Genomic DNA, 11,357 nt, shown 5'->3' with positions numbered 1-11,357 from the left:
CTGAGAAACGTATTCAAAACCTTACACATGAAATTCTATATATGGGAAAACATGCAGCAAATGGTAAATTTTACACTTGTATTGTAAAGTAAAAACTCTGGAATAGAAAAATGTGAAATTTAATGAATTACTAAATAAAGTTATCACCGAATGGTGCAGCATACTCTGTTAGTAGTTATCTGTGTGCTAACCAGTGTATTACAAGACTTGTGTACGATTGTCCTGTTCTGTACAAATATACTGTATACGTGCTGATTTTACACCAATGAATTACAAGAGATCTTGCACTACACACAAGCAGATCCCTCAATGTCTAGTTGTTCTATACAATACAAAATATATTACATTTTATTTTCAACCTATTATAAAAACAGTAGTAAATTGCTCAGTAGATCTGACATCTTACGACTTCTTGTTTTCAAACTTCAATGTGTATTACAAACATTTTATGGTAACTAAATTAAAGGGGTCTCACTTTTTGGATCCTTTCCTATTAACCCCTTCTAAGATGTGATGTGATCAGCTCATAGCCAACCTTGGTCTTTACCCCAATCATGTGATTGATTTAAGGTGCTACGGTCAATAATAAAGGCCAATGCACTGCAAATGTCAACTGTTAAATGGCTGTAATTTCTATGGCAATCGCCTGCTACCTAAAGAGACAATAGACTACTTATTTGAAAATAAGCAATATCCTCGTTCATGTGAGGTATGTTGTGTAATGTGTTGTGTGTCCATTAGGTATGTAATTGTCACCCTACAAATGACAGGTGTATGATACATGGCTTTCAAAACTAGGGTCTTGTTTATCTCTGTTATATGGTAGAATATGGCCCCTATCAAAACACTGCACCGGTATGTAACTGGTAGATTTTCAATAATTTGTTTTCCACATTTTTTTTTAAACAAATAGAAAAATTTGAACTGATGTAAAAATGTGTAAATTAACTAAACAAATGAATACATAGAAATTTGATTTGTTCATGAACAAATGTTGCCAAAATAAGTTCACATTTGTTATTTGTTTGGCCAAAAAAAAAAAAAAACAATTTATAATTACCTGATAAATTTATTTCTCTTGTGGTGTATCCAGTCCACGGATCATCCATTACTTGTGGGATATTCTTATTGTGGAAAAAGTATGAAGCGAAGACCAAGTCGCCGCCTTGCAAATCTGTTCAACAGAAGCCTCATTTTTAAAGGCCCAAGTGGAAGCCACAGCTCTAGTAGAATAAGCTGTAATCCTTTCAGGAGGCTGCTGTCCAGCAGTCTCATAGGCTAAGCAGATTATGCTTCTTAGCCAAAAGGAAAGAGAGGTTGCCGAAGCCTTTTGACCTCTCCTCTGTCCAGAGTAAACCACAAACAAAGCAGATGTTTGACGAAAATCTTTAGTAGCTTGTAAGTAAAACTTTAAAGCACGAACCACGTCCAGATTATGTAAAAGACGTTCCTTCTTTGAAGATGGATTAGGACACAATGATGGAACAACAATCTCTTGATTGATATTCTTAGTAGATACCACCTTAGGCAAAAACCCAGGTTCTGTACGCAGAACTACCTTATCTGTATGGAAGATCAGATAAGGAGAATCACATTGTAAAGCAGATAACTCGGAGACTCTACGAGCCGAGGAAATAGCCATCAAAAAAAGAACTTTCCAAGATAAAAGTTTGATATCTATGGAATGAAGAGGTTCAAACGGAACCCCTTGAAGAACTTTAAGAACCAAATTTAAGCTCCATGGAGGAGCAACAGGTTTAAACACAGGCTTGATTCTAACCAACGCCTGACAAAACGCCTGAACGTCTGGAACATCCGCCAGACGCTTGTGCAAAAGAATAGACAGAGCAGAAATCTGTCCCTTCAAAGAACTAGCTGATAATCCTTTTTCCAAACCCTCTTGGAGAAAAGATAATATCCTGGGAATCCTAACCTTACTCCATGAGTAACTTTTGGATTCACACCAATACAGATATTTACGCCATATCTTATGGTAGATTTTCCTGGTGACAGGCTTTCGTGCCTGTATTAAGGTATCAATGACTGACTCGGAGAAGCCACGCTTTGATAAAATCAAGCGTTCAATCTCCAGGCAGTCAGTCTCAGAGAAATTAGATTTGGATGATTGAAAGGACCTTGTAGTAGAAGGTCTCGTCTCAAAGGCAGAGTCCAAGGTGGAAAGGATGACATGTCCACTAGGTCTGCATACCAGGTCCTGCGTGGCCACGCAGGTGCTATCAAGATCACCGATGCTCTCTCCTGCTTGATTTTGGCAATCAGTCGAGGGAGCAGAGGAAACGGTGGAAACACGTAAGCCAGGTTGAAAGACCAAGGCGCTGCTAGAGCATCTATCAGCGTCGCTTCCGGGTCCCTGGACCTGGATCCGTAATAAGGAAGCTTGGCGTTCTGGCGAGACGCCATGAGATCCAGTTCTGGTTTGCCCCAACGATGAATCAATTGAGCAAACACCTCCGGATGGAGTTCCCACTCCCCCGGATGAAAAGTCTGACGACTTAGAAAATCCGCCTCCCAGTTCTCTACACCTGGGATATGGATCGCTGATAGGTGGCAAGAGTGTCTCTCTGCCCAGCGAATTATTTTGGAGACTTCTAACATTGCTAGGGAACTCCTTGTTCCCCCTTGATGGTTGAAGTAAGCCACAGTCGTGATGTTGTCCGACTGAAATCTAAAGAACCTCAGGGTTGTTAACTGAGGCCAAGCTTGAAGAGCATTGAATATTCAATTCCAGAATATTTATTGGGAGGAGTTTCTCCTCCTGAGTCCACGATCCCTGAGCCTTCAGGGAGTTCCAGACTGCACCCCAACCTAGAAGGCTGGCATCTGTCGTTACAATTGTCCAATCTGGCCTGCGAAAGGTCATACCTTTGGACAGATGGACCCGAGATAGCCACCAGAGGAGACAATCTCTGGTCTCTTGATCCAGATTTAGTAGAGGGGACAAATCTGTGTAATCCCCATTCCACTGACTGAGCATGCATAGTTGCAGCGGTCTGAGATGTAGGCGCGCAAACGGTACTATGTCCATTGCCGCTACCATTAAGCCGATTACTTCCATGCACTGAGCCACCGAAGGGCGCGGAATAGAATGGAGAACACGGCAAGAATTTAGAAGTTTTGATAACCTGGACTCCGTCAGGTAAATTTTCATTTCTACAGAATCTATCAGAGTCCCTAGGAAGGAGACTCTTGTGAGTGGGGACAGAGAACTCTTTTCCTCATTCACTTTCCACCCATGCGACCTCAGAAATGCCAGAACTATGTCCGTATGGGACTTGGCAATCTGGAAGTTTGACACCTGTATCAGGATGTCGTCTAGATAAGGGGCCACTGCTATGCCCCGCGGCCTTAGGACCGCCAGAAGCGACCCCAGAACCTTTGTAAAAATTCATGGGGCTGTAGCTAACCCGAAGGGAAGAGCCACAAACTGGTAATGCCTGTCCAGAAAGGCAAACCTTAGGAACCGATGATGATCTTTGTGTATCGGAATGTGAAGGTAAGCATCCTTTAAATCCACGGTAGTCATATATTGACCCTCCTGGATCATAGGTAGGATGGTCCGAATAGTTTCCATTTTGAATGATGGAACTCTGAGGAATTTGTTTAAGATCTTTAGATCCAAGATTGGTCTGAAGGTTCCCTCTTTTTTGGGAACCACAAACAGATTTGAGTAAAATCCCTGTCCCTGTTCCTCCTTTGGAACTGGATGGATCACTCTCATAACTAGAAGGTCTTGCACACAGTGTAAGAATGCCTCTTTCTTTATCTGGTTCACAGATAATCGTGAAAGGTGAAATCTCCCTTGTGGAGGGAAAGCCTTGAAGTCCAGAAGATACCCCCTGAGATATAATCTCCAACGCCCAGGGATCCTGAACATCTCTTGCCCACGCCTGGACGAAGAGAGAAAGTCTGCCCCCTACTAGATCCGTTACCGGATAGGGGGCCGTTCCTTCATGCTGTCTTAGAGGCAGCAGCAGGCTTTTTGGCCTGCTTGCCTTTGTTCCAGGACTGGTTAGGTTTCCAGGCCGTCTTGGACTGAGCAAAAGTTCCCTCTTGTTTTGTAGCAGAGGAAGTTGATGCTGCACTTGCCTTGAAGTTTCGAAAGGCACGAAAATTAGACTGTTTGGCCCTTGATTTGGACCTGTCCTGAGGAAGGGCATGACCTTTACCTCCAGTAATGTCAGCAATAATTTCCTTCAAACCAGGCCCGAATAGGGTCTGTCCCTTGAAGGGAATGTTAAGTAGTTTAGACTTTGAAGTCACGTCAGCTGACCAAGATTTAAGCCATAGCGCCCTGTGCGCCTGGATGGCAAATCCAGAATTCTTAGCCGTTAGTTTAGTCAAATGAACAATAGCATCCGAAACAAAAGATTTAGCTAGCTTAAGTGCTCTAAGCTTGTTAAGTATGTCATCCAATGGAGTCGTTGCCTGTAAAGCCTCTTCTAGAGACTCAAACCAGAACGCCGCAGCAGCAGTGACAGGAGCAATGCATGCAAGGGGCTGCAGGATAAAACCTTGTTGAATAAACATTTTCTTAAGGTAACCCTCTAATTTTTTATCCATAGGATCTGAAAAAGCACAACTGTCCTCGACAGGGATATTAGTACGCTTTGCTAAAGTAGAAACTGCTCCCTCCACCTTAGGGACCGTCTGCCATAAGTCCCGTGTGGTGGCGTCTATGGGAAACATTTTTCTAAAAATAGGAGGGGGGGGAAACGGCACACCGGGTCTATCCCACTCTTTATTAATAATTTCTGCAAACCTTTTAGGTATTGGAAAAACCTCAGTACACACCAGCACTGCAAAGTATTTATCCAGTCTACACAATTTCTCTGGCACTGCAATTGTGTCACAGTCATTCAGAGCAGCTAAAACCTCCCTAAGCAGTACACGGAGGTTAAGCTTAAATTTAAAAGTATAAATATCAGAATCAGGTTTCCCTGAGTCAGAGATATCACCCACAGACTGAAGCTCTCCTTCCTCAGCTTCTGCATATTGTGAGGCAGTATCAGACATGGACCTTAAAGCGTCTGTATGCTCTGTATTACGCCTAACACCAGAGCTATCTCGCTTTCCTCTAAATTCAGGCAGCCTGGCTAATACCGCTGACAGTGTATTATCCATGACTGCCGTCATGTCTTGTAAAGTAATCGCTATGGGCGTCCTTGATGTACTTGGCGCCATTTGAGCATGAGTCCCTTGAGCGGGAGTCAAAGGGTCTGACACGTGGGGAGAGTTAATCGGCATAACTTCCCCCTCGTCAGAATCCTCTGGTGATACATTTTTTAAAGACAAAAGCTGATCTTTATTGTTTAAAGTGAAATCAATACATTTAGTACACATTCTCATATGGGGTTCCACCATGGCTTTTAAACATAATGAACAAGGAGTTTCCTCTATGTCATGTTTGTACAGACTAGCAATGAGACTAGCAAGCTTGGAAAACACTTTAAATCAAGATAACAAGCAAATATAAAAAACTGTACTGTGCCTTTAAGAGAAACAAATTTTGTCAAAATTTGAAAAACAGTGAAAAAAGGCAGTAAATCAAACGAAATTTTTACAGTGTATGCAATAGGTTAGCAGAGCATTGCACCCACTTGCAAATGGATGATTAACCCCTTAATGCAAAAAACGGAAAACGGAATTTAAACAGTCACAACTGCCACAGCTCTACTGTGGCCCTACCTTCCTCAATAAATGACTTTTGAAGCCTTTAGAGCCCTTCAGAGATGTCCTATAGCATGCAGGGGACTGCTGAGGGAAGCTGAATGTCTCTGTCTGTAATTTTAACTGCGCAAAAAAAGCGCTAAAATAGGCCCCTCCCACTCATACTACAACAGTGGAAAGCCTCAGGAAACTGTTTCTAGGCAAAAATCAAGCCAGCCATGTGGAAAAAACTAGGCCCCAATAAAGTTTTATCACCAAAGCATATATAAAAACGATTAAACATGCCAGCAAACGTTTTATATTGCCATTTTATAAGAGTATATATCTCTGATAGTAAGCCTGATACAAGTCGCTATTAAATCACTGTATTTAGGCTTAACTTACATTAATCCGGTATCAGCAGCATTTTCTAGTCCCTAGAAAAACTTAAAACTGCACATACCTCATAGCAGGATAACCTGCACGCCATTCTCCCTCTGAAGTTACCTCACTCCTCAGACATAAGTGAGAACCGCAGTGGATCTTAGTTACAAGCTGCTAAGATCATAGAAAACGCAGGCAGATTCTTCTTCTAAATACTGCCTGAGATAAAATAGTTGTACATGCAATCCACCAGCACTTGTAGGTATAAAAAGTATCTTTTATTGAAGTCAATAGTCAAGTTAAAACAAGCAACGTTTCGTGACCCTATGTCACTTAGTCATGCTTTCTGTTACATATTAACAAGTTGAGCCTTTTAAACATTTGCTTTCTCGCGCCAAACTGTTGCCCATAATGGACTCCTGGCGCCATCTACTGGTACATTTTTATATTACATCTCATAATGCTTTCTACCATTTTCATAGACAACTTGTGTAACAATTAAAAACAAGTCACTGAATATAAATTTATATAGCAGCAAACAATATATTATAGAGCTATGTAACTTAATGTTGTCACACTTTACTGTGTTGTGACAAGGATGGCTTGCACTAATATACTATTAAATTACTAAAAGAAAGGTGGGGAAGTAAGGGTCATTTCACAAAAAACATGATAGGTCAAAGTCCCTATTTAACCCTTTAGGTGCCATGGATTCCATTTTATAAATCCACCACACTTCCCTTTGTTTAAGCAGCTGTTCTCGATCTGATCCATACAAGTGCTGGTGGATTGCATGTACAACATTTATATATTGAGGAATTGCAGTTTTTCCTTACCTCCGTGCACACTCAGTGGTGCTGTATTCATTTATGGATTTGGATTATCTGAGATAAAATAGTACAACTCCGGTACTATTGGAAAATAAACTTTTGATTGAAGAAAAAACTAACTATATTTTACCACTCTCCTCTTACTTCCTCCATCTTTGTTGAGAGTTGCAAGAGAATGACTGGATATGACAATTAGGGGAGGAGCTATATAGCAGCTCTGCTGTGGGTGTCCTCTTGCAACTTCCTGTTGGGAAGGAGAATACCCCACAAGTAATGGATGATCCGTGGACTGGATACACCTTACAAGAGAAAAATAGTTGTGCATGTCTAGTAACTTACACAGGTGATCACAACCACCTTTTTAACTATGATCAGCTGCATCCAAAGGAGACAGGTCTCCCCCCTTTTGATCACCTGTATCTTACAGGGTATGAAGCAAAACATCCTTTATCCAATGAGGGGTCCCATGTTTCTGTAAGTGTTATGGGTGCAGTGATGCAGACTTTTAAAAAAATCTAACCCCACCTACAGCTTTTGAAAACAAATTCTCTGCTGCAGGAATTCATTTATCCTCGGTAAGTCATTGTGCACATACATGGTAAAAGACACTGGGACTTCCTGCTGGAGCTCATGAAGGGGAAGGAGACTGCAGTCTACTTTCTCTGCTGTAGTGGGGGTGGGAGTTCCCCAAAATCTGTATCGGAACATAGACCCCCCATTTGTAGGAGTTAACTACAATAGGTTTTAAAGGTGGTTATAAGAAAGTGAATATATACAAATGGGATTTATGTTTAAAGCAGTGAGAGGCATAGAGGTTATATTTTCTTATCTCTACACAGAATCCAAGTGTAATGTACGGTAGGTCGGGGAATTTGGGGTTTTTACAAATAAAAAATATGCAATAACTGTGGCACTGTATAAATGTAAAATGACTGATAGACTTCTATAGACATTAATGTTATTAGAAATTCACAAAGAGAACCCACATAAAAGCATAAGACACTGCAAACTTAGAAAGTGACCCACATCAGTAGATAACTTCTAACAGTCTATGGGAAGAAAAAAATGTAGTGAAAAAGGTTACAAAATTAATAGATGGAATAGCTTAATATTTTTGCTTACTTATAATGTGCAAATCTTTCTCTAGATCAAAAAGGGAGATGCCACACGCATGCAAACACTTTCTTGCCAGTTTCAACTGCAGTTCCTGCTGCAATACTGGTTCTGTGCTAGTCGCAAATATTCTAACTACAAATCCGTCCTGTAACAAAAAAAAGTAGAAAAATATTGTTAATTTTTTTTTTAAATAATTTAAATCGGCAATGCAAAACACATATTTGGAAAGTGTTGGAAACGCTTCCTCTCTCACGTTATATATCCTCCCTTATTGCTAGTTTCATGTAACTATGGTCTTCATCCCAACCAGTCAGAATTCCTATGCAAAGCATTGTATGGCAGCTTGAGTGAATTGTTTATTTAATATGTTTGGCATAGGTTTCATGTCAATGCAAGTCATATGAACAGCCTCTGTTTGAACTATAAAAAACAAGAGCATTACATGTTTTTCAAAGGAATTTTTACATGGAGTTGAAGACTTTTTTGGATACAAAGTATATGCTTCCAAAAGCAAAAGTAAAACATTACAGCGAATTAATTCAATATGGAATGGGACTGAATAAAATGTCTGAAATAAAGGATTTTTTAAATTAATTATTCATATCAATGATTGTGCAATTAACAATTTCATATTATATTCAGTAATTGGATACTATACTTAGATCTGTAGAAGAACATACCAACTGCCTTTTTGCTTAATTCAGTCGATAGACAAGCAAAACCCGAAATTTGAAAAGAACAGGAGAATTGAGTTTGCCCTCAAATTACTCAGAGCCATAGGCACAAATAAAATATTCTGTGCTGGACAAGGTGAGCCAATGGATTAAACATTAAAGGACCAATAAATACAGTAGATTTTAATAATCAACAAATGCATCATAAAAAGACAATGCAACAGCACTTTCTCTGAACTTCAAATATTAGATTTTTTTCTGACAAATTTCAGTTAAGTCTATTTCCACCCCTTCTGTATCATTGAGGTATACAATTCTCACATATCTGGTTGACCTGGCATACTGGAACAGATATGCAAAATAAACAAATATATGTAGCTAGTTAGATATCAGAAACTGACTCCTCTTAAGACATAATAATGGCGACAGAAACAGTTTGCTCCATATTTGTACTTGTATAACAGTATACAACAGCTTATATAATAAATAGTACAGAGGAAACCTGGTAGAGGGCGCTCTACACTATAATAATACTCAGACACTTGTACAATCTCCAAATGTAAAGTTTGGTTTTAACATGCCCCAAGAAATAAGTGTAGCCCGTAAGAATGCCAATTAAAACTGTTTTTCACAACAAAGAATTTTTTTCTCTCCAAATTTTGCTATATATCTTCCATGTGTCAGGTTTTCTAGCATGAATTAAGTTATTTATCACAGCATCTCAGAAACCTTGCTCTTTCAATATTATGCATTCAATCTCCAAGCCATCAAGATGAGAGAGATCTTAATAAAATGAAAAGGTTGTGACAAGATACCACAGAGGAGAGCTGGACATTTGTACTAAGTCTGCAAACTAAGTTCTGCAAGCCCAACCTGGCGCTTTTAGGATTACTATTAGAGCAGCAACAACTAATCGTCATAATCGATAATAATCTATTAAGAAAATAGTTGTCAACCACTCTCAATCGATTAGTTGGTTTGCAATTAGTTGGTCTGTGCCCAACACCAGCTGCTTCACTCCATTAACTCCTGCACATGGTATTGCATTTTATGGTTATTTCCTTAGCCTAAAGGACGTCTACAGATGTTTACTTTTCACTTTTTCAGGACAGTATAAGTTTACAACTACCCCTGGCTTATGTGCAATTCAGATATAATAGTTATCATTTGGATTGTTTATATTAAATCAGGTAATTTGGAACTATGCTTTGCATGATATAGTGCCAAGCTTGTTCTTTACACCTAGCCCCTAGATTGATGTGAGTTATTTAAATTGATGTGCACTATTATCTGTTTGCACAATTATTAGCGTATTGCTTGCTATTGCTGATTACTGTATATGTACTGTATAAATAAATGTGTAAGGCTTTGACCTGTTATTGATATATAGTCCTTAGCGCTTTTGATTTGATTTTTATTGTTTTTTTTTATATTTTTAATAAATTGTGATAATATGTACCAGATTCAACCTTTATAAGTATATATCTGTTATTTTTAGAGCGGACTAGATATTTTCCCCTAACCTTTTAGCTGGTTATTTACCATTGCGTATAGATATTCAAGATATTTTTTTTATGTTAGAATGAAGTCAAGGGTTACTTTATTGAGAAGTCCCTTGCCAAGGTGGAAAACTCTTTGCATTGGTGAAGAGCTAACAAAGATAAATATCCCACTTTGGTGAAATTGGCAAAACCCTACTTAAGGGATACTGAACCCAAATTTTTTCTTTCATGATTCAGATAAAGCATGCAATTTTAAGCAACTTTCTAATTTACTTCTATTATCAATTTTTCTTTGTTCTTTTGCTATCTTTATTTGAAAAAGAAGGCATCTAAGCTAAGGAGCCAGCGAATTTTTGGTTCAGTACCATGGACAGCACTTGTTTATTGGTGCTGTCCAATCAGCAAGGACAACCCAGGTTGTTCACCAAAAATGGGCCGGCATCTAAACATTCTTGCTTTTCAAATAAACATACTAAGAGAATGAAGAAAATATGATAATAGGAGTAAATTAGAAAGTTGCTTAAAATTGCATGCTCTATCTGAATCACAAAATAAAAAATTTGGGTTCAGAGTCCCTTTATGCATCTCAAGCACCTTAACACCATCTGAGTGCCTCTTCTCTGCTGCAGGAAATATAGCTGCAAACAGAGAACCAGCCTTCGCAAGAAGCATGTCGACATGTTGAGATTTTTGCATTTCAATGTAAGGTTTCTGAAAGAGTGAATAACAGAATGTTATTAACAGTGTTAGGTCTAACTCTTTATAGTTCTACCTCCTTTCAAACAGTTTGTGGTTTTGCTTTGCTTAATTATAAAACTGTTCTGCTGCTTAAAAATTGGATAAACAGTTGTGTTAATATAAAGTTTTAGTCTGAAGTTTATATTTGTAACACTCAGTATGTGGATTTTATTTAAAAACAGAATTTATGTTTACCTGATAAATTACTTTCTCCAACGGTGTGTCCGGTCCACGGCGTCATCCTTACTTGTGGGATATTCCCTTCCCCAACAGGAAATGGCAAAGAGCCCAGCAAAGCTGGTCACATGATCCCTCCTAGGCTCCGCCTACCCCAGTCATTCGACCGACGTTAAGGAGGAATATTTGCATAGGAGAAACCATATGGTACCGTGGTGACTGTAGTTAAAGAAAATAAATTATCAGACCTGATTAAAAAAACCAGGGCG

At 39.1% G+C, this 11,357-nt stretch overlaps 1 protein-coding gene across 1 annotated transcript in view; it reads right to left on the bottom strand.

Moving 5' to 3' along the window:
- The window catches only part of MYCBP2 (MYC binding protein 2), a gene marked incomplete in the record, with an annotated part of 1,460,675 nt that overhangs the window by 1,171,805 nt on the left and 277,513 nt on the right, over positions 1–11,357 (bottom strand). The window contains 1 exon segment of the mRNA XM_053707907.1: positions 8,004–8,142. Coding sequence (XP_053563882.1) covers positions 8,004–8,142 — 139 coding nt within the window.

The sequence above is a fragment of the Bombina bombina genome, chromosome 3 (assembly GCF_027579735.1).
Source record: "Bombina bombina isolate aBomBom1 chromosome 3, aBomBom1.pri, whole genome shotgun sequence".
Lineage (NCBI taxonomy): Eukaryota > Metazoa > Chordata > Amphibia > Anura > Bombinatoridae > Bombina > Bombina bombina.
The sequence above is the reverse complement of the archived record's forward strand: the minus strand, read 5'-3'. Positions and strand labels throughout refer to the sequence as shown.